This window comes from Cladophialophora immunda, assembly GCF_000835495.1.
Source record: "Cladophialophora immunda strain CBS 83496 unplaced genomic scaffold supercont1.7, whole genome shotgun sequence".
Lineage (NCBI taxonomy): Eukaryota > Fungi > Ascomycota > Eurotiomycetes > Chaetothyriales > Herpotrichiellaceae > Cladophialophora > Cladophialophora immunda.
In genome coordinates this window covers 3,245,117-3,266,126 of record NW_015622547.1, presented here as the reverse complement: position 1 = coordinate 3,266,126, position 21,010 = coordinate 3,245,117, and the positions used below count along the sequence as shown (strand labels likewise).

The 21,010-nt window shown below is 54.6% G+C and overlaps 9 protein-coding genes across 12 annotated transcripts; 7 read left to right on the top strand and 2 right to left on the bottom strand.

Annotated features, from left to right (window-relative positions):
- Window positions 1-869: 869 nt before the first annotated feature.
- PV07_11843 (uncharacterized protein) lies at window positions 870-2,804 on the top strand (the record flags this gene model as incomplete). The annotated part of the gene is made up of 3 exons (XM_016399316.1): window positions 870-909; window positions 969-1,156; window positions 1,260-2,804. The coding sequence occupies 3 exons, from the start codon at window positions 870-872 to the stop codon at window positions 2,802-2,804; spliced, it is 1,773 nt and encodes a 590-aa protein (XP_016243878.1).
- PV07_11842 lies at window positions 2,680-5,518 on the bottom strand. 2 transcript variants are annotated; one of them, XM_016399314.1, is made up of 5 exons: window positions 5,204-5,518; window positions 5,119-5,154; window positions 4,709-5,061; window positions 2,994-4,562; window positions 2,680-2,927 (listed from the first exon to the last, which is right to left on the bottom strand). In XM_016399314.1, exons 1-5 carry the CDS (start codon window positions 5,295-5,297, stop codon window positions 2,832-2,834), a joined length of 2,148 nt encoding a protein of 715 aa, XP_016243876.1. In that variant the 5' UTR covers window positions 5,298-5,518; the 3' UTR covers window positions 2,680-2,831. The 2 variants fall into 2 exon arrangements, with proteins under 2 accessions (XP_016243876.1, XP_016243877.1); XM_016399315.1 differs by having other exon boundaries at window positions 2,994-5,061.
- Window positions 5,519-6,379: 861 nt separating this feature from the next.
- PV07_11841 (uncharacterized protein) lies at window positions 6,380-7,797 on the top strand. The gene has a single exon (XM_016399313.1). It carries the CDS (start codon window positions 6,489-6,491, stop codon window positions 7,722-7,724), a length of 1,236 nt encoding a protein of 411 aa, XP_016243875.1. The 5' UTR covers window positions 6,380-6,488; the 3' UTR covers window positions 7,725-7,797.
- Window positions 7,798-7,934: 137 nt separating this feature from the next.
- PV07_11840 lies at window positions 7,935-10,021 on the top strand. Of its 2 annotated transcripts, none has more exons than XM_016399312.1 (2): window positions 7,935-8,253; window positions 8,321-10,021. In XM_016399312.1, exon 2 carries the CDS (start codon window positions 8,596-8,598, stop codon window positions 9,742-9,744), a length of 1,149 nt encoding a protein of 382 aa, XP_016243874.1. In that variant the 5' UTR covers window positions 7,935-8,253; window positions 8,321-8,595; the 3' UTR covers window positions 9,745-10,021. The 2 variants fall into 2 exon arrangements, with proteins under 2 accessions (XP_016243874.1, XP_016243873.1); XM_016399311.1 differs by having other exon boundaries at window positions 7,935-8,264.
- A 584-nt stretch (window positions 10,022-10,605) lies between these two features.
- Window positions 10,606-12,114, top strand: PV07_11839 (uncharacterized protein). Its single transcript, XM_016399310.1, has one exon. The coding sequence runs from the start codon at window positions 10,751-10,753 to the stop codon at window positions 11,786-11,788; it is 1,038 nt and encodes a 345-aa protein (XP_016243872.1). The 5' UTR covers window positions 10,606-10,750; the 3' UTR covers window positions 11,789-12,114.
- Window positions 12,115-12,436: 322 nt separating this feature from the next.
- Window positions 12,437-13,584, top strand: PV07_11838 (uncharacterized protein). Its single transcript, XM_016399309.1, has one exon. It carries the CDS (start codon window positions 12,477-12,479, stop codon window positions 13,257-13,259), a length of 783 nt encoding a protein of 260 aa, XP_016243871.1. The 5' UTR covers window positions 12,437-12,476; the 3' UTR covers window positions 13,260-13,584.
- PV07_11837 lies at window positions 13,565-15,172 on the top strand. Of its 2 annotated transcripts, XM_016399308.1 has the most exons (3): window positions 13,565-14,457; window positions 14,589-14,872; window positions 14,950-15,172. In XM_016399308.1, the coding sequence occupies exons 1-2, from the start codon at window positions 14,297-14,299 to the stop codon at window positions 14,761-14,763; spliced, it is 336 nt and encodes a 111-aa protein (XP_016243870.1). In that variant the 5' UTR covers window positions 13,565-14,296; the 3' UTR covers window positions 14,764-14,872; window positions 14,950-15,172. The 2 variants fall into 2 exon arrangements, with proteins under 2 accessions (XP_016243870.1, XP_016243869.1); XM_016399307.1 differs by having other exon boundaries at window positions 14,589-15,172.
- A 522-nt stretch (window positions 15,173-15,694) lies between these two features.
- On the top strand, window positions 15,695-18,408 carry PV07_11836 (uncharacterized protein). Its single transcript, XM_016399306.1, has 5 exons — window positions 15,695-16,301; window positions 16,399-16,975; window positions 17,043-17,494; window positions 17,570-17,877; window positions 17,957-18,408. Exons 1-5 carry the CDS (start codon window positions 16,173-16,175, stop codon window positions 18,126-18,128), a joined length of 1,638 nt encoding a protein of 545 aa, XP_016243868.1. The 5' UTR covers window positions 15,695-16,172; the 3' UTR covers window positions 18,129-18,408.
- On the bottom strand, window positions 18,389-21,008 carry PV07_11835 (uncharacterized protein). The gene has a single exon (XM_016399305.1). It carries the CDS (start codon window positions 20,704-20,706, stop codon window positions 18,805-18,807), a length of 1,902 nt encoding a protein of 633 aa, XP_016243867.1. The 5' UTR covers window positions 20,707-21,008; the 3' UTR covers window positions 18,389-18,804.
- Window positions 21,009-21,010: the final 2 nt, after the last annotated feature.

Below are 21,010 nucleotides of genomic sequence, written 5' to 3'. Positions count from 1 at the left end.
TCGTAGTCATTGGCACGTTGTTCACTCATGACCCCAACACCGGCAAGGTGGTTGTCGGTGCCCGACATCAGCATGGAGCGGGTCGGGGAGCATGCAGCGGCCGCGTGGACTTAGGGCAATTGTTAGCTTCAATCGAGACAAGGCTTAGACGCGGAAATCCCACAGTCAGTAAATAGCATTCCCTCGCGGGCGATCCGATCGATATGCGGCGTTCTGATTTCTGAACCGAAACATCCGATGTCAGAGTATCCGAGGTCTGCGAGGACATCAGTGAGCAGCCAAAGAGAAGGATCTGGCTGTCAAACAGGGGTGGGTACGGACCATCGGCTACGATGAGCAGGAAATTTGGGCGTTTCGTCATGGTAGCAGGCGATTTGGAAGGAAACCAAGGTCAAGAGAGCTGAATGGGTGTCAAGATGATGGTAGCCATTGTGAAAAGATCGGAGAGATGCATTTATTCCCACGGAACTTGTCTTTAGAAAGGGATGTCTGGTCCGAGATGACAAGCAAATCACTCCCCGGTCAAGGGCGGACTGGTCGGGCCCAGGCTCTTGTCCGCTGTATCGGCTTTGAGACTCTCTTCCGCTCCGCGATCACGGCGGATAACAAGGCGGGTGGAGCCTCGCCAGCGGATACGCAGTGCTTGGGCAGTCAAGTGAAGTGAATATGCCCTCAACGTCAAGGCACAATACGGGGGGCCTTCCGGTCTAGAAAATCTCAATGTTCATCCATCATTCTCCATTTCCGACATATTCCACAGACCCCTTCTCAAACCTGTTCTTAAAACAGCCTTCCTCGGTGCTTCGCCCTCCACAAGAACAAGCAATAGCCTCGAAGCATTCCGGCCTGTTACAAGGTTCCCAGCGAACATGACAAAACGACCCAATTTTCTCATCATTGTCGCGGACGGTAGTGTTTGCTTGGCTTCCAAGACCATCGTTGGACCCCAAGGCTAATCGCATCGCCAGATCTGGGCTTCTCGGACATCGGCTGCTATGGCTCGGAAATCCAGACTCCTGTCCTGGACCAGCTAGCCAGCGAGGGCATACGGTTCAGCGACTATCACACGGCCGCCGTGTGCTCGCCAACGCGCTCAATGTTGTTGAGCGGCACGGACTGTCACCTCGCCGGCCTTGGGATCATGTCTGAATTCAGGGTGAGTTCCATACATCCCCCCATCCTCTCTCTGTTCTTGAGCCAGTCAGCCTGGTCGTCGGGCATGCCCTTCCCCTGGCTCACCAGCATTTTTCCGGCTCCAGACAGTAGATCCCGAGCGCTACAACGTCCCCGGCCATGAGGGCTACATGAACCACGACATCGCCGCTCTTCCCGAACTGCTTCAGGACGCTGGGTACTTTACGGCCATGGCTGGAAAGTGGCACCTTGGCTACAAGAACGATTTCGGGCCTCATTCGCGAGGGTTCGATCGAAGTTTCGCGATGCTGCCTGGCTGCGCCAACCATTTCGGCTGGGAGCCCGCCTGGAACAAGGAGCCCGGCGGCCGACGACCGGCCAAGTTCGTCCCCGGCCATTCAGCGCCGCTCTATACGGAGGACGGTGCGCGGTACATGCCCACGCCCAATACCGAGAGCGATCCTGCCAAAGGCTTCTACAGTTCCGACACCTACGTCGAGACGCTGATGAGATACTTGGACCAACGGGACGGAAAGCCGTTCTTTGCGTTTCTCCCCTTTGGAGCACCGCACTATCCATTACAGTGCCCGAAAGCCGACCGCGACAAGTATGCCGGCCTCTACGATGATGGGCCCGATGCTCTGCGACTTCGAAGGCTCGAATCGCTCCAGAAAATTGGCATGGTCGCACACGGCACTGTTGCGCATCCAGTCGTCGCCACGACAGCCGAGTGGGAAACAATGACGACAGAGGAGCAGAAAATGTCGTCCAAGGCGATGGAGATCTTCGCTGGCATGGTGGACGGGATCGATCAGGCAGTAGGGAAGATCATCGACTATCTCAAGCGAATCGGAGAGCTGGACAACACTGTCATTATGTTTATGAGCGATAATGGCGCAGAAGCAGCTGCGTGGGAGGGCAATGCCGCCAATGGTCCAGACCTCCTGAAAACCATCGAGACGTACTATGACAACTCGTACGACAACTTGGGCAACTACAACTCATTTTGCTGGTATGGCCCTCGGTGGGCCCAAGCGTCGACGGCCCCTGGGAGGCTGTACAAGGCGTACAACACCGAGGGCGGTATTCGAGTCCCCCTTATTGTGAGATATCCCCAATTGAGTGGACACGAACCGGGCACCATTTCACACACCTTTGCCACGTGTATGGACATCATGCCGACTTTGCTCGATCTCGCGGGTGTCAAACATCCGAACCAGCTGTCGGGAGGCCAAAAGGTTCCGTATAGGGGCCAAATGGTCTATCCCATGCGTGGAAAGTCTTGGGTCCCACACCTTGCTTCCAAAGCGCCAATTTACGGTGAAGAACCTGTGGGTTGGGAGATGTTTGGACGGGGCGCCATGAGAAAAGGCAAGTGGAAGATAAACTGGATGTCGAAAAAGGATCATGGCAAAGGCACGTGGGAATTGCACGACTTGTCTCGAGATCCCGGAGAGACTCTGGATCTAGCGGAGCAGTACCCTAGTAAGCTAAAGGAGCTGGTTGACGATTTTGACGTCTACGTCAAGCAGACGGGAACGGTTTGGGGTCTTCCGCTCGACATGACCCAACCTCGGAGACCGTTGCCCGCAGATATGATTGGCGGTGATCCGATCGCTGACCAGCGGGCATGGATGGCAGTAGGAAGGGGAGAAAGGCCGAGAGTCTGAAATATAGGCATATAGGACATAATGCACTTATTGTAGATTAAACTCAAAATCTAACATGTCCGTGCTGTCGAAGGGAGTAATAAACTGCGGTCCCTCGGAAGTGAGACCTAGCAGCTGTGGCATCTGTGGACTGTCAGCGACCTGATCATTCACAATATATTTGCGCAAACTCGAAGCATGCAGACTCACGAAGTCATAACCAGGCGTTTCAAAGGTGAGACCGGTCGAGCTCATGACATTGGGGTCGACGGGATCGGGTACAGTATCAGCGTCCCTGTGACCTAGCTCTACCAGTTTCTTTCTCCACCCCACCAGCAATAGGTGTTCGGCCATCTCCTCCGATGCAGAAGCAGGTGAGGTGTTCTCTGGCACTTGTCCAGCCCTGAAAGCTTCGATTCTTTCCAGTCCCTTCGCTCTGAGCTCAAGTAACCACTGGAGATTGCGTTTAATAGGCATTTGGGAGACGTCTGGTCGAATGCTCGTATAGAGTGAGATGATCGAATTGAGATCATTCATCACTTGGTCAACTAAAGGGCTGCCGGGATTCGCAATGCATATGGTGGCCAAGGTTACGGCACCGGCGAATGCGTGAGTCCAGAAGAACCAGTGTCGGGTCGAGATGAGGGGGAAGGTGGAATGGAGAGATCTGAGATTGGCAATGAGCATGCTGCTCCGCTCTATTACGGTGAAATATGCCTCAGCATACACGGACTTGGATGGGTCAGGTTCTTGCACCGCGTGAACAAAGTATGGTCGGAACATGGACAAGACGAGGGTCGAAGCTACATCGATGAGGTCGTGTGATTGAAAGACGAGGCGTAGATTTGTGGAAGCCGGCGGAGTGTTTGCTTCGACTTCGGCCAGCGTCGGGTATTTAGATACCATGAACATGAGAGCCGTTCGGTTGCGCAGTTCGAACGGAGTTGCAGACTCCACTTCGAGAGTTTTGCGCCAAATCTCCCGCAGCTTGTCATAGTTTGAACGGATCTTGAGACTTTCTTGTAATGCTTCCTGGGCCAGCATCGCGAGGCGACAGCGTTGTTTCTCAAACCCGGTGCCGTGATTATAGTCTTCGGGCAACTGGGTGTCGAACAGATCTGGATGTAAACCGCTCGGCCTGCCCCAGTTGCCAGAAATGAGCACATCGGTGCTATACGTCTCCCAAAACGTTCGCCTTCTGTCATTCAAGTCTTTCGAGGACAGATTCCAGCTCTCACCGTCTCGATGAAGACCCATGGCCAGCATTATCCGGGTGGCCATGCCTCTTATCTGCCAAGCGACATCCCTCATGTCGGCATAAGCGGTAAATTTGGCCATCAGACTCAAGGTCTGCACCGTGGTCAGAGAGTTGTGGATAAGAAATTTGCCCGACACCAGACATTCCTGGGACAGTTCGTAAAATTCCTTGCAGGCCAGATCGTCGCCGGTAACCTCCATGTTCAACATTGATCCGAGTGCAAGCACAATGTATACCAAGCCCAGACGCTGAAATGCCATACTCGGTTTGGCTGGGGCGATGCCAGATAGCGTATACAACCACCGGAGAATGGTTAAAAGGTCGTCTTCGAGGATGGGAGAACCGTTCCATGCAATGTGCCGATGGAAGCAACCCACAAGATACATGGCTTCGTCCTTGGGAGGAAGATGTGACCAGAGGGAAGGAAAATCAACGGGTGGATGATTGTGAAAGGGGAACCCTTCTGAAGGGTGTGGGCGCGTCGGAGATGGAGGGCGTGTTTCAAGATGTCCATTTGTTTCCTACCAAGATCCGGTTCAGCGAATAACTGGAAGAAAGTAGGGGAAGAAAGCCAGTGGAATTTTGAGAGGGAACTGGTGCTGGAATCAGGAGGATGTCGAATCACGGACATAAATCAAACCGTGAGAACATGCACGGAACGACTTACGTCCCTAAGCCATTGAAAACTGGCCGACTGGCCGATGAACTTGGATCTGCCATCCGAGTTCATCACCAACGTTCCTACCTCAGGCGTCTGCTCCGGCGCTTGTGGCGTGGAGGCCTCGCCAGGTTCGGCTGCGACCGTCGAGAAATTGATGTTGGGTGAGGGTTGCGGCCGAGAAGAGGGGCCTGCTGCTTCATCGAGGGGGTTGAGATCGCTGCCGAGGACCGGCCCTGCCGGTGGGGAAGTTCGGCCTTGTTCGAGCTGTAGAAAACGATGCCGCATGCTTTTGACGCTGCCCAGCGTTTGGTCGGGGCAGACGTGAGCGCACGCTCGCTTGACGCAGTTGGCGCAGGGTACTGTCCTGGTCGGTGAATCTCTGACGACCTGAGGCAAGAGGTAGAAAGCAGACTCACCTTGACGATCGCATTTTATCTTCAACCTACGGCATTCTGACTGCGGTCAACCAGCTGCAGGGGGAGAGCCATACTGATCACGTACCTGCACAATTCAAGCTCGGTCTCGGACGTTTGATCGGCTTGCGTCCTGCGGAGTCCGCAGCGGGTAAGGACGACGACTTGGGACGGCTCGGCATGACCAAAACGTGTGTGCTTCTGCGTCTGGTTGATATACGTGTAGATTAAACAAACGTTCTCCGGGTGGAACTGCAGATGGGACAACCATAGAGACGGAAGGTTTCTTGATTTGTATCGGTATGTACTGGCGGCTGTCCACTGGAGACACAAGAGAAACAAACGGACAGAAACATGGTCGGTGTCGTAAGGATCAGTGAGACCAACAAGGCACGCAAGTGAGTCGGAGGGAGAGGAGAAGGGACGGGCAGTGAGTGGCGACGAGGTGGTTCCCCTACTATTTAGGAGTATCACGTGGCCATCGCCCTAGCTACCTAATTGGGTGTTTATAGGCACTCTTGTTAAGCTACTTGTAGGTCCCGCCCGAGGGCACCTAAGCAGCCCCCCGAGAGTGCTCGGCCCTGGCCAAGGGACGGAACCTGAGCCGAGGGCGAGGGCGAGGTCCTGTGCGAGCAAAGGAGCGAGTAGCTAATAGCCATGCCCACGACGAGGCACAGCTATTTCACGCAACCCTACCGAGTACCTCCGCAACCGTCAATCTCTTCCCCGAATGCGCAAGGTGTACGATATGCTTTGGCCCCAAAGCACTCCTACCCAACCCCTGGCACACTCGCAGGAGTCGGTGCTTGCAGCTTGCAGGCTCAAGACTCCCTCGTTGGCGACAAACAAGCTTGCGGATCACGCAGGATCTTCGTTGCTTGATTCTGTGCCCTGCATGTGTTCACCCCCATGCTCCTGAAAACCCCTTCAGCCATCTAAACAGCTTGATAGGGTCGATGACAAAGAACGAGCACGCCACGCAGGCCGTGCTGGCCATGTCATGCACCACGAACACCTAGTCCCAGTTGGTCAGTAACTATGAGCGAGCGGGAGACGTCGATCCCTCTAGCACCGAGGTGACACCAGCGATGGTCAAGCATACCCTGGCTATCCTCTCGCTGTAGAACGACTCGGTATTTTACAAGAGGGGAAAAACATAGGATGGACTTCTCGTTCGGTGCCGCAGAAGCATGTATGCTTGTTCGGTCGATGGCTGGGAGGCCTGACAAGATGCTTGTTCCTTGCGAGCCTTAAAAAGGTATATGAAGCCTTCAAGGTCGCTCCTGACAATCGTCTTTCCCTCTCCTCCATCGAATAGTTCCTAGCTGCCAAACAACCAGACGTTTGACGAAAGCTCACCCACACCTCCCAAAATGTCGACCCCTGAAGTCGCTATCATCGGCGCCGGCCTCGCCGGCCTCACTTTGGCCCTGGCGCTGCATAAACAAGGCATCAATGCCACGATATACGAGTCCAGATCAGCGCCTCTCAACATCGGTGGCGCAGTCATGCTTTCACCCAACGCCCTGAAAGTCTTGGATGCCTTGGACTTGTACCAGGACGTCCGTGGACGAGGCTACAACTTTGACCTCCTCAAGGTTGTCAAAGTCGACGGTGAACTCATCGAGACCTACGAGTTTGGTGGCAAGGAGAAATATGGCTACCAGGCAAACCGATGCTACCGCTACGAGCTCATCGATGTCATCTTGTCCAAGATCAAGTCGCTGGGTATACCGGTAGTGTTCGGTCGAAAGTACGCTCGCGTCGTCGAGGAGACCGAGGATCACGTCGTGTGGGAATCGACCGATGGCAAACAATCCACCGCGTCCTTCCTCGTGGGAGCAGACGGGATTCACTCAACTGTCCGAAAATATCTCTACCCAGATGTGGAGCCAAAGTTCATCGGGATGGCAGGCATCACCTCTGCTGTCCCGGCGGGCCAAGTCACCTACCCCTACGGCAAGATTGACCAGCCTCTTACCATCACCGCTGAGGGCAAAGGTGCGTTCGTCATCGCGCCTCAGAAACCCGACGCGTCGGAAATGTTTTTCGGAAAACAGAAGCGAATTGACGAGCTGGACCGAGAAGGGTGGGACAAGTTCCTTGCAGACAAAGAAGGCCTGGTCAAGTTCCTGCAAGAAGACGCCGAAGCCTTTGGTGAGGTCGCGGTCACTGCCACCTCCAAGATTCCGCATGACAAAATCAACGTCTGGCCCTTCTATGTCATCCCGCACTTGGACAGGTGGGCTTCGCAGAAGCGCCGGGTCGTAATCCTAGGAGACGCCGCCCATGCCATCCCACCCAGTGCCGGGCAAGGCATCAACCAGGCATTCGAGGACGTGTACATGTTCTCACTTCTCCTGGCCGCAGCGAAGACGGGCGGTGTCAATTTCGAGGATGCGTTGACATTCTGGCAGGGTTTCCGTCAAGACCGGGTCAACAAGATCTTGGAGCTGAATAAGCAGATCGACCTGAGGAGGATGCCCAAGGGCACGCGCCCTGCTGGTCTAGCGGATGAGGTAGTGCAGAAGGAATTTGACTTGCAGTGGCTCTACGAGCCCGACTTCAAGGCGGAAGTGGAAAACTGGATCCGAAGTACCAAGTCTTAGAGATGGCGGGGAGCAGCCGCTGCGAAATACCTAGACAAGTTCAGTGGAGTTCGGATGCAAAAGACCATGAAGGCAAAGTTGGTTGATATCAGAGTGAAGAAGCCAGTTGCGATTTTAAATGACACACAAACGTCTTCCCCCGCTTGGCGTCATTTGAAATTTCATTCGCCCATCCGCCCATCTTCTCCGTTTCCTCAAATTTAGTTGAGCCAACATCTGACGTGTGAAATCGTCTCTCATTAAGACAGCCGAGACTCCTGGCCCAAACCAGGGTAGTGCTGCAATCCTGAGACTCTCGTCGTTGAACAGCGATGGCCGCCTCGACCGAGCCTGACGTGGACGGCGCAAGTGACACTTCATCCCTGTCGGATCCTCTCGATACTACCAACGATGAGGGCTGGGAAGACATCGAGCGAGATGAGGAGCCTGTGACTATCGTCTCCTTGCTCGACGAGAGCACGTTTCCCGACGCGCAGAGCATGCTGGCTCATTGCCGAGACACGCACGGCTTGGATATCTGGAAACTAAGGCAAGAATTCGGTGAATATTGAAGATTCACGCAGAGCAGGATTGTGCTGACGCCACGCTCTGATTAGCTCTTGACTACCTGGGATTGGTCCGGCTCGTCAACTACATCCGATCGGAGGTCACGGCTGGCAATTCGCAGCCCGATGTCTCTTCGAAGACGGTGTTCGATGACGAAAAGTATCTCAAGCCGGTCCTCGAGGACGATGCGCTGTTGTACAGTCTGGACGATGTTTTCGAAGAAGACGTCAACCCAGCTCCGCTCTCCGAAGTCGAACAACTCCGAGAACAACTCGCAACTCTGCAGAGCCAATTTTCTGCTTATCGAGAGCAAGTGCAGAACGCCATGCTAGATCGCTTTGAGCAGTCACAACCTTCACAAGAGTCGAATGCCACTGCTCAGGGTGCAGCACCGCAGGCCGGAGACCGAGGCAATAGCCGTGCTGAGCAATTTGACAAGGACTATTTCCAGTCCTACTCGTACAACGCGATCCACGAATCCATGATCAAGGACCGCATCCGCACCGATGCGTACCGTGACTTCATCTACGATCACAAACATCTCTTCAAAGATAAAGTCGTGTTGGATGTTGGCTGCGGTACGGGCATATTGTCCATGTTCTGTGCGAAAGCCGGCGCCAGACTCGTCATTGCGGTAGACAACTCAGGCATCATCGACAAGGCTCGGGAGAATGTGTTCAGCAACGGCCTGCAGGAGGTTGTGAAGTGCGTCAGGGGGAAGATTGAGGAGGTTACCTTACCCGTCCCGAAGGTAGACGTTATCGTGAGTGAGTGGATGGGCTACTGCCTTCTGTATGAGTCCATGCTCGACTCGGTGATCTATGCGCGAGACAAGTATCTTGCGGAGGATGGCTTGATGGTCCCTTCACACGCGACACTGCGCATCGCTCCACTCGCAGACTCGGACCTGAAGGCCTCACACATTGACTTCTGGCGCGACGTGTACGGCTTCGACATGACGGCGATGCTGGAGAAGGCGCACGAGGAAGCCCTGATCCGGGTAGTCGACGAGAAGGAACTGGCGGGGGCGAGCGTCGCGTTCCTCGAACTGGACCTGCACCGGACCAAAGTGGACGACTTGACCTTCACCAACCCCTTCAGCACGACGTGGCAGAACGACGGAGTCAAGACTCTGGAGGGCTTCGTTATTTGGTTCGACATCTTCTTCAACACATCGCGCTCCCAGGGTATCCCTGCCGGGATGACGGCCGCCGAAGCCAAGAAGAAGACCGGGGTGGTGACGTTCTCGACCGGCCCGCATTCCGAGGCGACGCATTGGCAGCAGGGGGTCTTCTTGATCAAGGACCCCGTCGGCCAGTTCGGCCCCGGAGACAGCATCGCCGGCGAGGTGACGTACCTGAAGAAGCAAGGGCAGGAGAGGTCGTTGGACATAGACATCACATGGACGAAGGCGAGTGCAGGGGGCGGAAAGGAGAAGGAGCGGGTCAAGAAGCAGAGGTGGATACTGGACTGATCTTCTTTTCTTTTCATCGATCCGCTCTCGATGTCCATGCCTGCATCTGCACGTGCCATGTCTATATCACCTTTCAGTGTCATTGTCAATGTCCAATGTCAAATGATGGTGACAGAAACTGGCGCGGCGCTTGCTCGGTCTTTCGGCGTATCCGCTTGAGGCAAGGACAGAGAGATACGAGGTGCATATGCAGGGACAGCTCCCACCTCGGCGATTAGGGCGATTAGAACGAAGATAATACCAGGCATCTATCTGCCCACGTTTAACTATCCCGTCGTCGTCGTCATCACCACCACCTCTTTCTGTAGATACCCAAACTGCGAATCGCCGCGATGCCCCCAGTCTTCAAGAGCCTCTCTACGGCGCCGAACGAAGCGGGCGGGTTGCTCCAACACGAAGTCTCCCCCAAGTACCGGAGCACCTAAGCCCAATACGGGCCACCACCTCGCGGCACATGCCCGATATGGAGGGCCGGTCGCTGTGGCTGGTTGTCAGAGGTGCCCCCGAGCGCCAATAACGGAGGGAGAGCTTGCGGGAACGGCCAGAGCAACGCAGGCAGCAAGGCCCGGAAAGTCCGTTTCCCTACGTGTTTTCTAACACTGACCTTCCCACGTTCGTCGTAGAGCAGTGTGCTGCCTGGGCCGGTGCAAGGTGTGCAATTGATCTTGAATGTCCATATATCAATCAGAAGATCCATACGCAATCATTATTCCTGGACTTGACTTTTGAGACATTTTCTGCCCTGGTCTAGTCGGGGTGTGTGTGTGTGTGTGGAAGAGCAGTCCTCTGTGCCGTGTACCGACCTACCCATCTACCTAATACCTATAAGTATACCGCCCTGCACCCGCTCACTGAATCGACCACCCTTTCAACCTTGGGAACCAATCCCAAATTCTGCAGTTGAATGCCTATTGCATAGAGGCCTACACACAACCAACGTAGAGGCTCCTTCGCACCTGTGCTCACCCACACCATAGGCTGATCGGGCGATTATCTCGGGGACGAAATGTCTGACAATCCCCCCACAGCCGCGACTGCAACCGCAACCGCAACCGGAGCGAGGTCGGCGTACCAGTACCAAGTCTACAAGCCGGAGCTGGAGCAGGTGCCGACCCAGATCGCGACGCTGCTGGCCGAGTACGCGGGGATCCCGGCGGCGGCGCAGAAGGAGCACATCAAGACGGTGCGCGACCGGGCCTTCAAGTCGCACCCGTACCCGTGCCTGGGCCGGTGGCGGTTCCTCGAGCTCGACCTGTCCAGCCACCCGCTGTACCAGAGCCACATCGTGCCGATGCTGTCCAAGGACAAAGCAGCTGAAGGGGAGAAGACGGCCGACAAAGATGGCAACAGGGACTGGATCTTCCTCGACCTAGGCTGCTGCCTGGGGCAGGATATCCGCAAGCTAATCTTCGACGGCGGCGACGCCAGCCGCATCTACGGCGCGGACCTGCGCCCGGAGTTCATCGAGGTTGGCTACGAGCTGTTCCGGGACGAGGACCGGCTGCCGCGCGCCCAGCACTTCGTCGCCCCGGCCGACGTGTTCGACTTCTCCCCCGAGAGCGAGCTGAGCAGGAAGTGCGACGGGCGCGTTGGCATCTTGCACTCCACGTCCGTCTTTCACCTCTTCGACTGGGACCAGCAGGTCACCATGGCGTGCCGATGCTTGCAGCTGATGACCACCACGAACGGCCGGGTGCTGATCTGCGGGTGCCAGGTGGGCAACGAGCACCCCGGCGAGTTCCCCCGACGCCTGGGCGGGGGCTCGCGGTACAGGCACAATGAGGAAAGCTGGAAGAAGATGTGGGACGAGGTCGTCCGTCAAGAATCCACAAAGTACAAGATCCGGGCTATCGAGGTCGGGGCGGTCATGTTGGGGAGGAATATCGACCGCATCAGAGAGGAATTGGCGGCGCAACGTCAAGCTCAAGAGCAAGGGCAAGGGGCACGGGGGGAAGAAGAGGGGGAAAGCGAGTCTAGGTACCTTGGGAGGTTCGAGGAAGGGTTCAGGTGGATGAAATACTGGGTTTGGATTGACTTCGCTTAGAATCGAGATCACGGTTCACGAATTCTCCTCAACCCTCCTTTCGCTTGAGCTGATAAGAGCATCGTTGTTTTTGTTATCACAAGCCTTCAATAGGGCGAATAACCCTCAGACATCAAGGTTGGCATCATGACCCGAGGACATGGTGGTTGTTTCGTTGAAGAGGTCAACCGCCGTCTTGGGACCCTGGTGGAGCATTCGCACACTGCCAACATGCCGTCAAGACTGGGCCTATGTCCCGTGTGCAGAACTTCTTCGCCCGTGGGATAAAGTATCTAACCCACTTGAAATGCAACTTCACTAATTCTCTGAAGCTACTGCACGCTTGGTCCGCTAGGTCTTGTGCCGGAGAGGGGTATAGACGGCCAGCCAACGATGCATCGATGTGCTGGCAATGCACGTGAAATCCCGGCGCAGCATGTCCAGGTATTAGCGAGAAGCTTATATCGCAGGAGCCTCTCAGTGGTACAGACGGGTGAGCCGTGACACATCCCCGGAGCCGCCAGATGATGGGCCATGGGTCGAACGAGTGAGGGACTTACACGGAATACCTCTCGGGTTCGGCACAATGGATAGTGACAAATCCTCCAGCGCATTAAAGAAGCTGCCATCTCTCCTTCAAAGCGGAGAACCCATTCCGTTGTGACATCTGTGACTATTTTCGAATCAGCAGATCCTTGCCCGGAACAAGATGAGAGAAATGTCCTCAACTCCCTCTCCTGTAGATTCAACCTCGACCTCGGCCACATCGACAGGTCCGGTTCCAGGATTGCTATGGGTGACCACGAGCATCCTGAGAAAGGACCTGCCCTCCTCGCTGCTTGACGCGTGGTACGAGGAGCACATAGTCGACGTCCTGGCTTGTCCCGGGAACGGTGGCCTTTTTCTTCGATACAAAAACATTGATCAGACCGCCGACCCATACGTTGACCCCAAATTCGCAGAGCGCGCCACGCCATCGGCATCGGAGAAGTGCATTGTCGAGACACTATGGCCCAACCTCGCCTTGGTAAAGTTGAGCGATCTAGCTTGGCTGACCAGCAAGCAATTCGATGACATGCCCAGACATTCCAAGTTGTTGCCTCCCGAGCCAGACGGCTCGATTGGCAGTGCATTCAGCTGCTGGAATGGAGCACTGCGGAGTTACGAAACGGTGGGCAAGACTGATGACCACACCGGAGGCACCAGTCGACCGAAGTACCTGCTCAGTGTCCAGACGAGGACTGCAGACGAATCCATTTGGAAGGCTCTGGATGACAAGTACGCGACGCTCCCAGGTTTCCGAGGCTCGATCAGATACCGCGTCGTGGAGGGGCTGTTGGAGTTCGGGGAACCAGGCGCATTGCCAGCTGGGATAGTCCTGTATGAGTTTGACGGGGAAGCACCGCCATCAGTGCTCGCGGATGACCATCATCTCAGGGCGGACGTATGGGAATTGACCAAAGAGGCGGGGGATCTGTCGCTTCGCCTGTGACAAAGCTCGAGTCAGCCAATTCGGTGATGATCTCGCTCTACAATGAGGGAACGAGAGATAGGTTTGGACTCGGGTGACCGATGGATAGCACATCTTACCTGCTTAGGCCTCCCTCTGGGCAAAGGGAGGCAGGTTTAGGGGGACGCGATCAACAACCGAAGTTGAGTTTGGTAAGGTTGATGGAGGTTGTGGTCTCACTGCGCAGCCTGCGGTGGGGCAACTAGACAGCCAACTGCAACTACCACATGTACATACGGCGCAGGCACAGAATGCCTGCCACCTTCTTGTACCTTGTACACAATCTCATCTTCTCTCCGCTCTGTTGTCAAATGATCAGATTACAGGATACACGAGGCTTATTCTATTTCATGGACTCGAGTTACCTCTTCTCCAAGGATGAATCACATGAGGCTGCGCTTTGCTCCGTTGCTGCTGTGCGCAAATTGCTAACTGACCCAGCGCACTCGGTCGCCCGTATCGAGCACCTCTCAATCCTCACCACGCTGATAAGCGCCTACAGATGCCCATAGAGCCACCGAGTCCATGAGTCCGTTTGACAACCTGCGCACACACACGGTATTGATCATAACACCGCCCCGGGTCTGTTATCTTCACCACGCCATGTAACCGTCCCGGAAAACAGCCAACACCAGGTCGAAGTAAAAAGCTTCCCCCTTTTGGATGCCATCTTCTAACTGATAATTCGAAACGGCGATGTTCTTGTACCAATATGCCAACCGAGCTCACCATTGCATCATAATCAATGGGGACACGCCAGTGAACCAGAGAACTCCCCCATCCCTACGACATCAAGCAAGTTCGGGTGCGTGCGATCAGGGGATGATGCAATCCCTGGCCCGAGTCATTGTACAGTGTCACAGCGCTTCAAAATCACGAACAAGGCCTAAGCCCTTGATACATTGGATGCTCTTACCTCTGATCGAAACCCTCGTATAAACCCTCAAACTCAATATTTCTTGTTATATTCCTCTCTTGAACCATTAGTAACATCACTAGAATCGTCGCAACCCAACACTATGTATCATTTCCAGAACAAAACCAAGGAGAGGAGCATGTCGATCGAGGATCGCGAAACCTATGCGGCAACGCACCACAACACGACAGAGGCGAACCTTGACCACGAGTCCATGAAGGTGGCCAAGGAAATCGGTCAAAGGCGTATCAGCAATCAGGTGAAGTGAGTCGTCCTTTAATGCCTGTGGCTTGCCCAACCTCGGGTCGCGTGGACAAGACCGAAGCTTTCTGTCGCCTTATTTTGCTCGAATCTAACCTCAACGGAAACTGATTTGGTGTTCGTGTTCGGTACAGAGTGAACGCGGAAGGCCATCCCAACCTGAAGTACGACATTGATCCACTTGAGCCCGACCACTCTCTGCCGCCGTCCCAGAGAGCGCTGTATGCGAAGCGAGAGCGCAAGGCCAAGGGCGAGACACCATCCGAGTTCGCCGCAGCAACCACCGAAGAGCGCAAGAGCTCCATGTAAGTCCCTAGGCGACTTGGCCGTCACTGTGCTGCAGCACGATGCCGATCCGAACGAACAGCCTCGAAAAGGTCCAGAGGTTCGGATAAAAAGGAGGCGACGACCATAATGTGTGAGTGACCATGGCCGGTTGACACCTGGAGAGGAATCTAGGCTGGGGGTCTTCTCGGTACTTAACTGTTTGTTCAGGTGGATCGTTCAGAGTACCATCCGAGTATGCGAGATCGCAAGACAACCTGGATCTGGGATCTCAGATCAGATAGTGAAAAAGCACACAATCAGAACAAGGGGTGGGGCAGTGCTGGTGGTAGTATTCCTAGACATGGGGTTGATCAGTTGATGCTTGTTTTCTTTTCAGAAGAGCCAAACGGGTCACTCGGTCAGATATGTTGGTACATTGCTCTTATCCCAGTATTTTGTTAGCAATACTCTAACAACAAAACACGTCTCCTACTCTCCGAATTTGAGGATGTATAATAGTTAGACATCATGGCTCTGGGCTTCTGGTTCCGGTGGGGCAGTACTGATAGGTCCATGCTTTGTGCAAGGACACTAAATACCTTGATGCCTAGGTACTTGCACCGTAGGAGTCCATCTCAGGTGATCGGCCGTTTTCCGAGCCAAAGGCTGAGCCGGAAGCGTGGCTCCATCGTAGGTGCATGTGTGGGACAGGAAATGAGCATTAGGCCGAGTTCTTGCTCTGTCGACGAGAATGATGTCTTTACACGGAGCATACCAGCAGCTTATACATCCATGTACATCCTAACACTAGAGAACAAGGAGAATGTGTGACGGTGTGCTGCTGCTACGAAGGTAGTGAATTCGATATCGTGGGGGAATCAGGCTGAAGTCGTCGCTTCCCCTCATTTCGCTTACTAATGGTACAAAAGGTGTCCGCGGTGCCACCGCAGGCCGGCCAGACCATCAGTTTCCCCTCCTCCTCACTCCTGCTCCTCCATCCCCTTCTCTCCCTCCACCGCACAAACTGCGCCAACATCAAGTGCGCCACCCAGAAGATGGGGCCAGCACGTGCCCTACGAGCCTCTCAAGGTCACCAAGTTCCCCAAAGGCGGGAAAAAGCCCCACGTCCAGCAAGCACACAACTCGAACCAGTCCATTCTCCTAAAACCACCAAAGCCCAACCCTCTCGCACCCAGTGGGACGCACGCCGAATGAGGAGCTGCTCTCGCACAAATGCCGAGAACTGAGACAATACATGGCGGCATGCCGATATGGATTATGGACCATGGACTATCAAGGATGTGCATCTTCGAGAAACTCAAGCTTTCCTCGTACAAATCCCTCCAGAGGTCGCAATATAACCCAGCTCCCCTCCACAGTCGCCTTGACTTCGGTTTCAACAAGAGGTGGTCTGAGCCTTCCATACAATTTCCCTGAGCTATTAATCCATCATGGGTGTAATGCTTCACCTCCAACATGCGGCCCCTAGTGCCAGCCAAATAGCCATTGGTCTGGCTCTTTTCGGCCTGTTGGCCCTCGTCGCCGACTATGCCCGGATGCTCCTTCTGCGGAGGAAGATGGTAAGAAGAACAATGGCATTCTGGAACGCTCTCTTCGAGTCCAGAACACCCAGAATTTAACCAGCACTGGTTTCCGCTAACAGTTTCCCCGAAACAGCCTCCTGGTCCGTTTCCACTGCCAATTGTAGGCAACACATTCCAACTACCAGATAACAAGCCGTGGATTTACTTCGAGGCTCTCGCCAAGCAGTACAAAACTCCTGTCATCACATACTGGATCGGCCGGAACCCTACAGTGTGGATCTGCGATGCATGGTCGGCCTCCGAGATGCTGGACAAGCGAGCGGGCATCTATTCATCTCGACCTCGAATGGTCGTCTTCGGGGAGCTGTCCATGGGCCAGTCGAATATCGTCTCTATGTTCTACGGTGAGCGGTGGCGCTTACACCGGAAATTGACCCATATGGGTGTTGGCCTGCAGCACGTTCGCAGCTATAGCGGCTTTCAGAACAACGAGAGCAAAGTTGTGGCGCTGGATTTGGTCCGAGACCCCGCCGACTATGTGATGCATTTCGAGCGGTATGCCGCCTCCGTTGTGAGCATTATCGGGTTCAATCGCCGCATCAAGAGTAAGGAGGATCCCATCATCACCGAAGTTATTGCTGTCATGCAAAGAGCCGCCGAATTAAACGTGCCTGGAAAGACTTTTCCTATGTTGATGGAGACATTCCCATGTACGTTACACTTTCGCTGAGTAGGCTTGAGGAAAAAAAAACCCCCAAATTCTGACTACGACCATAGGGCTTTCTCGCTTCCCCAACTGGATGGCACCCTGGAAGTGCGGGCTCGGGGCTGGAAAGGGACGTGGTCGCTCATTCTACTATGCCCTTGCTGAAGAAGCCGTGCGCAAGAGCAATGGCGATACATGTTACGCCAAGAAGATCTTCGATGAGGCGCCCAAGTATAATCTGTCCACTATGGAAATTGCTTCGCTCAACGGGAATCTCTTCGGCGCCGGTAGCGACACCTCAAGTTCCACTCTCATCACGTTCGTCCTTGCCTGTTGCGCCTTTCCCGAAGTTCTGCCTAAGGCGTGGGAGGAGCTTGATCGTGTGGTTGGCTCGTACCGAAGTCCGAACTTGGACGACGACCTGCCTTATATCCGTGCGTTTGTGAAGGAAGTTTTCAGATGGCGATCGGTCGCAATCATTGGAGGTCAACCACATGCTCCGATCCAAGATGACTATTACAAGGTAAAGATTACTCACATTGAAAATTGGAGACCTGCCCATCAAACAGACCTCTGACTGACAGCTCGGCGGGTGCAGGATTGGTACATCCCTAAGAACACCTGGGTGCAGGGTAATGTGTGGGCGATCCACCGCAACGAGAACGAGTTCCCAGAGCCCGACCGCTTCTGCCCCGAACGCTTCTTCGAGGATCACCCGCTTCACCGGCCCTTCCCGAACGAGAAGGGCTACATGACTTTCGGCTGGGGTCGGCGTGTCTGCAGCGGCCAGGGCCTGGCTGAACAGGGCACATTCCTGACGGTGGCCAGACTGCTCTGGGGCTTCAACATCCAGAAAGCCCTAGACAAGAACGGGAACGAAATTCCCGTGGACATCTTTGCATATACGTAAGTTGTGCATTGGCGTTGTTTACCCCGTTTTCAGTTGTGTGTATGTGCTAACAATTTTTATTTTTCCCAACCGCAGAAACGGCCTGAACATGCGCCCCGAGCCGTTCGAATGCCGCATCACGCCACGCACGCCCGAGATCAAGGAGACGATTGAGCGCGAAGGGAAGCAGGCGCTCGAGGAGTTGGCGCAGTACGATGGCGAGAGCCAGTATCGCATGAGCACGTTTTACCTTGAAGATAAATTGTAGATTCTTCTCTGGGGGATTTAGACACGATAGGGGAGGGAGGGACGAAGGGCCCTGAAACCCCTGCTCAATCGCCCAACTTGAGCTCTAAGCCTTTGAAGCTGGAACGGAAAGGTAGAGAGGAAGAAGTACATAAATAGATGGATGAAATGGCTCCAAACTCGAATGATTGAATGATTGCCTGGTTTGAAAGGACTATCTATACGATCCCATGTATATGGTGGAATATCACGCGTGAGCCATAGAGGATTCGGCATTGTCAATCAACATTCTCAACATCAACCTGTTCTTGGAGGTAGTACCTAGCTACCTACCTAGCTACCTAGGTATCTAGCTGAACGGTGTGTTTCGTGATCACTTCGTTGGACAGACGGACAGACAGATATATTCCTAGATAAATAGGCCCGTCTCGACAGTGTCCTCGCCCCTGCTTCCATCCTCAACTGTGCTACGCTATGCTATTTGCAGAAATCCCTGAAAACCCTCATGTCCAGTGAAGGTCAACCCAAGCTAATCAGGACGCGAACCGACGCCTTCTACCACACCCCGGCGTAACGGCCTCTCCTTGGCCCTTTGCTATGGCCGCAACGGCTAGACGCTAGATGACACAGGCCACATCTTCTCTTCCTCCAGCCCCTCTTTATCCCTTCGTGCTCCAGCTCCTCCTGCTAGGTCTGGGTCAAGCAATATTGAGGATATCGCGCCACCTGGACCACGAGATGATCTGTGCGCGTGGCTGCTTCTGACAAAGCAGCTCGAGGATGAAAACGTCCATTTCCGCGTACCACGGATACCGGCGTAGAATGGCGGTTGCAGTTGCAGTTGCAGCTGGCTGCTGCTGCTGTGCCTCGATGGCGATGTTGAGACGCTCGCCGACACGGTGAAACTCGGTGGCCGGCCACGGAGAATAGGGGATGTCGCCCCTCGCGGTGAAAATGTCGTTGCCCATCGCGGCCAGGAACAAAAGCCACAGGTAGTCGCTGTCCTGCGCCGGTTGAGGCTCGCGCGCCAACGCCTGCGACACGCTGCGGAGGACTTGTTCGATCTTCTGGCATGTCCGGCTGAAATTGTAGTTGTGCGGCAAGTCCAAGAACTTGAAGTTCATGAGCATCATCGCGGACAGACACGCCGCAGCCATCAAGGTCTGCTTGACTTTGTTGGTGTCATCCAGCTTTGGTGACCCTGCGAGTTCGGTCGCGTTCACATATCCGGTGGTGCAATAGCCACTTACAGCACTGCTCCGTCTGTTTATCCAATGGACAACCTCCTCGTGCAATCTGGTGTCGGTGATCTCGCCCACTATCCTCTTTGTATTGACAATCTCGTGGGCGCCCTCCAACAGTTTCCACATGCTTTCATCAAATGCAGCCTCCGGGGTTGAGCTCTCTGCTCCGTCTGTCACAGCAATGCCGTGCTTACGTTCCAATTCTCGTAGAACTTGGTCAAACGCATGCTGCGAACGTGGCCCGGGGTCGTAACGCTGTGGTGATATTTCAGGTCTCTTCAACAGTGATATGGAGATCCACGCATCGCTGATCAGGAGGAGCTCCTGGGCGTCTACCAAAACTCCAGGGGTTGTCGACGCCATAGCCCAGAGGCCACGCAGATGTACCAGGGCTGATTCATTATCGGAGGCGTGAAAATCAAGAGAAATGAGGAGGCGGATCAATGTGGTGACGCTCGGTGAGAAGCCATGTTTCGCGAGCCTATCTCGAAGAAGTGCGACAGCTTTGGTTTTATGCAACAGCTGCCGGGTCAAGGACCTCTCGGAATCCTGCCCCGAGAGCTCTCCATTTACGGCATAGCCAGCGGCAAGGATAGCATGAACTTCAGCTTCGTCTGCAATAGTCTCGTCAAGATGAATGTTTGAACTGGAGGTGTCGGCTATTGGAGCCCTCCACACTGCGCTCGTCTTGTCTGGCCAAGCCACGAACACGAAAAATCGCTGAGCTAGCCGAATGATCTCATGGTCCGAGGCAGCCAGAGGCACCGCAGCGGCCGAAAAGGGGTCAGAACTACCCTTCCAGAGCGCCAAAGAGGGCTTGTTGATCGCCCAAGCACGCCTGTTCCGTACCCAAGATGCTGCCGTTCGTTGTTGGTCAATATTTTCTTGGCTGTCCTCAAATGGGTAAACAGGCTGACTATGCTCGTCGCCAGGCACGCTTTCACCCACTGAACGGCGCCCAGTGACTCGCGAGGCACTCCCGCCGTCTTGAGATTGACTGGGGTCGGCGACTGCCCGTGCAGGTCCAGGATGGTCCTCTACTGACGCGTCATTATCGGGACTGACCCCTGGGATTCGCGAGGATGCTGCTGGCAGAATCGATCGTTGAGCGGCCACAGCCTTGCTGCTAGATGCATGCAACCGCCTGAGCCTCTCGTCTTTCAACCATTTGCGATGTGTTTTAGACACATGCGAGGATATAGTGAAACTCTCGTCTCGACTCCGACCCAGGGTCTCCGAAGTCTTGTTGATGAATAGAAATGGACCATCATATGGCTTCGAAACCTTCCCATCGTCGTCTTTGTTGTCTTTGTCTTTGTCCATCGTCGTCTCTTCGTAGCCCGTGCAAGGCAACATATCTTGAGGCCATCCATGTCACGCAAGCTGGCTGATGACAAAGACGATTTGATTAATATGTGCTGGGGATTGTGCTGGAGCATCGAGGGATTCTGATCGCATGCTGGAAGGGCCCTTGCATCGGAGGAGCTGTGATCCGCTGAGGATGGCCACGGATGGCTTGACCGGGGATCGATCTCATCATTGGGTCGACGAGGTGGGAAGAAACAGCGAGACGGCGAGGAGGATGAGGCCTTTTCAAAAGAGGCTTCCGCACCGAGCTGCTGCCAAGAACGAGCACAAACCCAGTTCGTACTGCCCACCA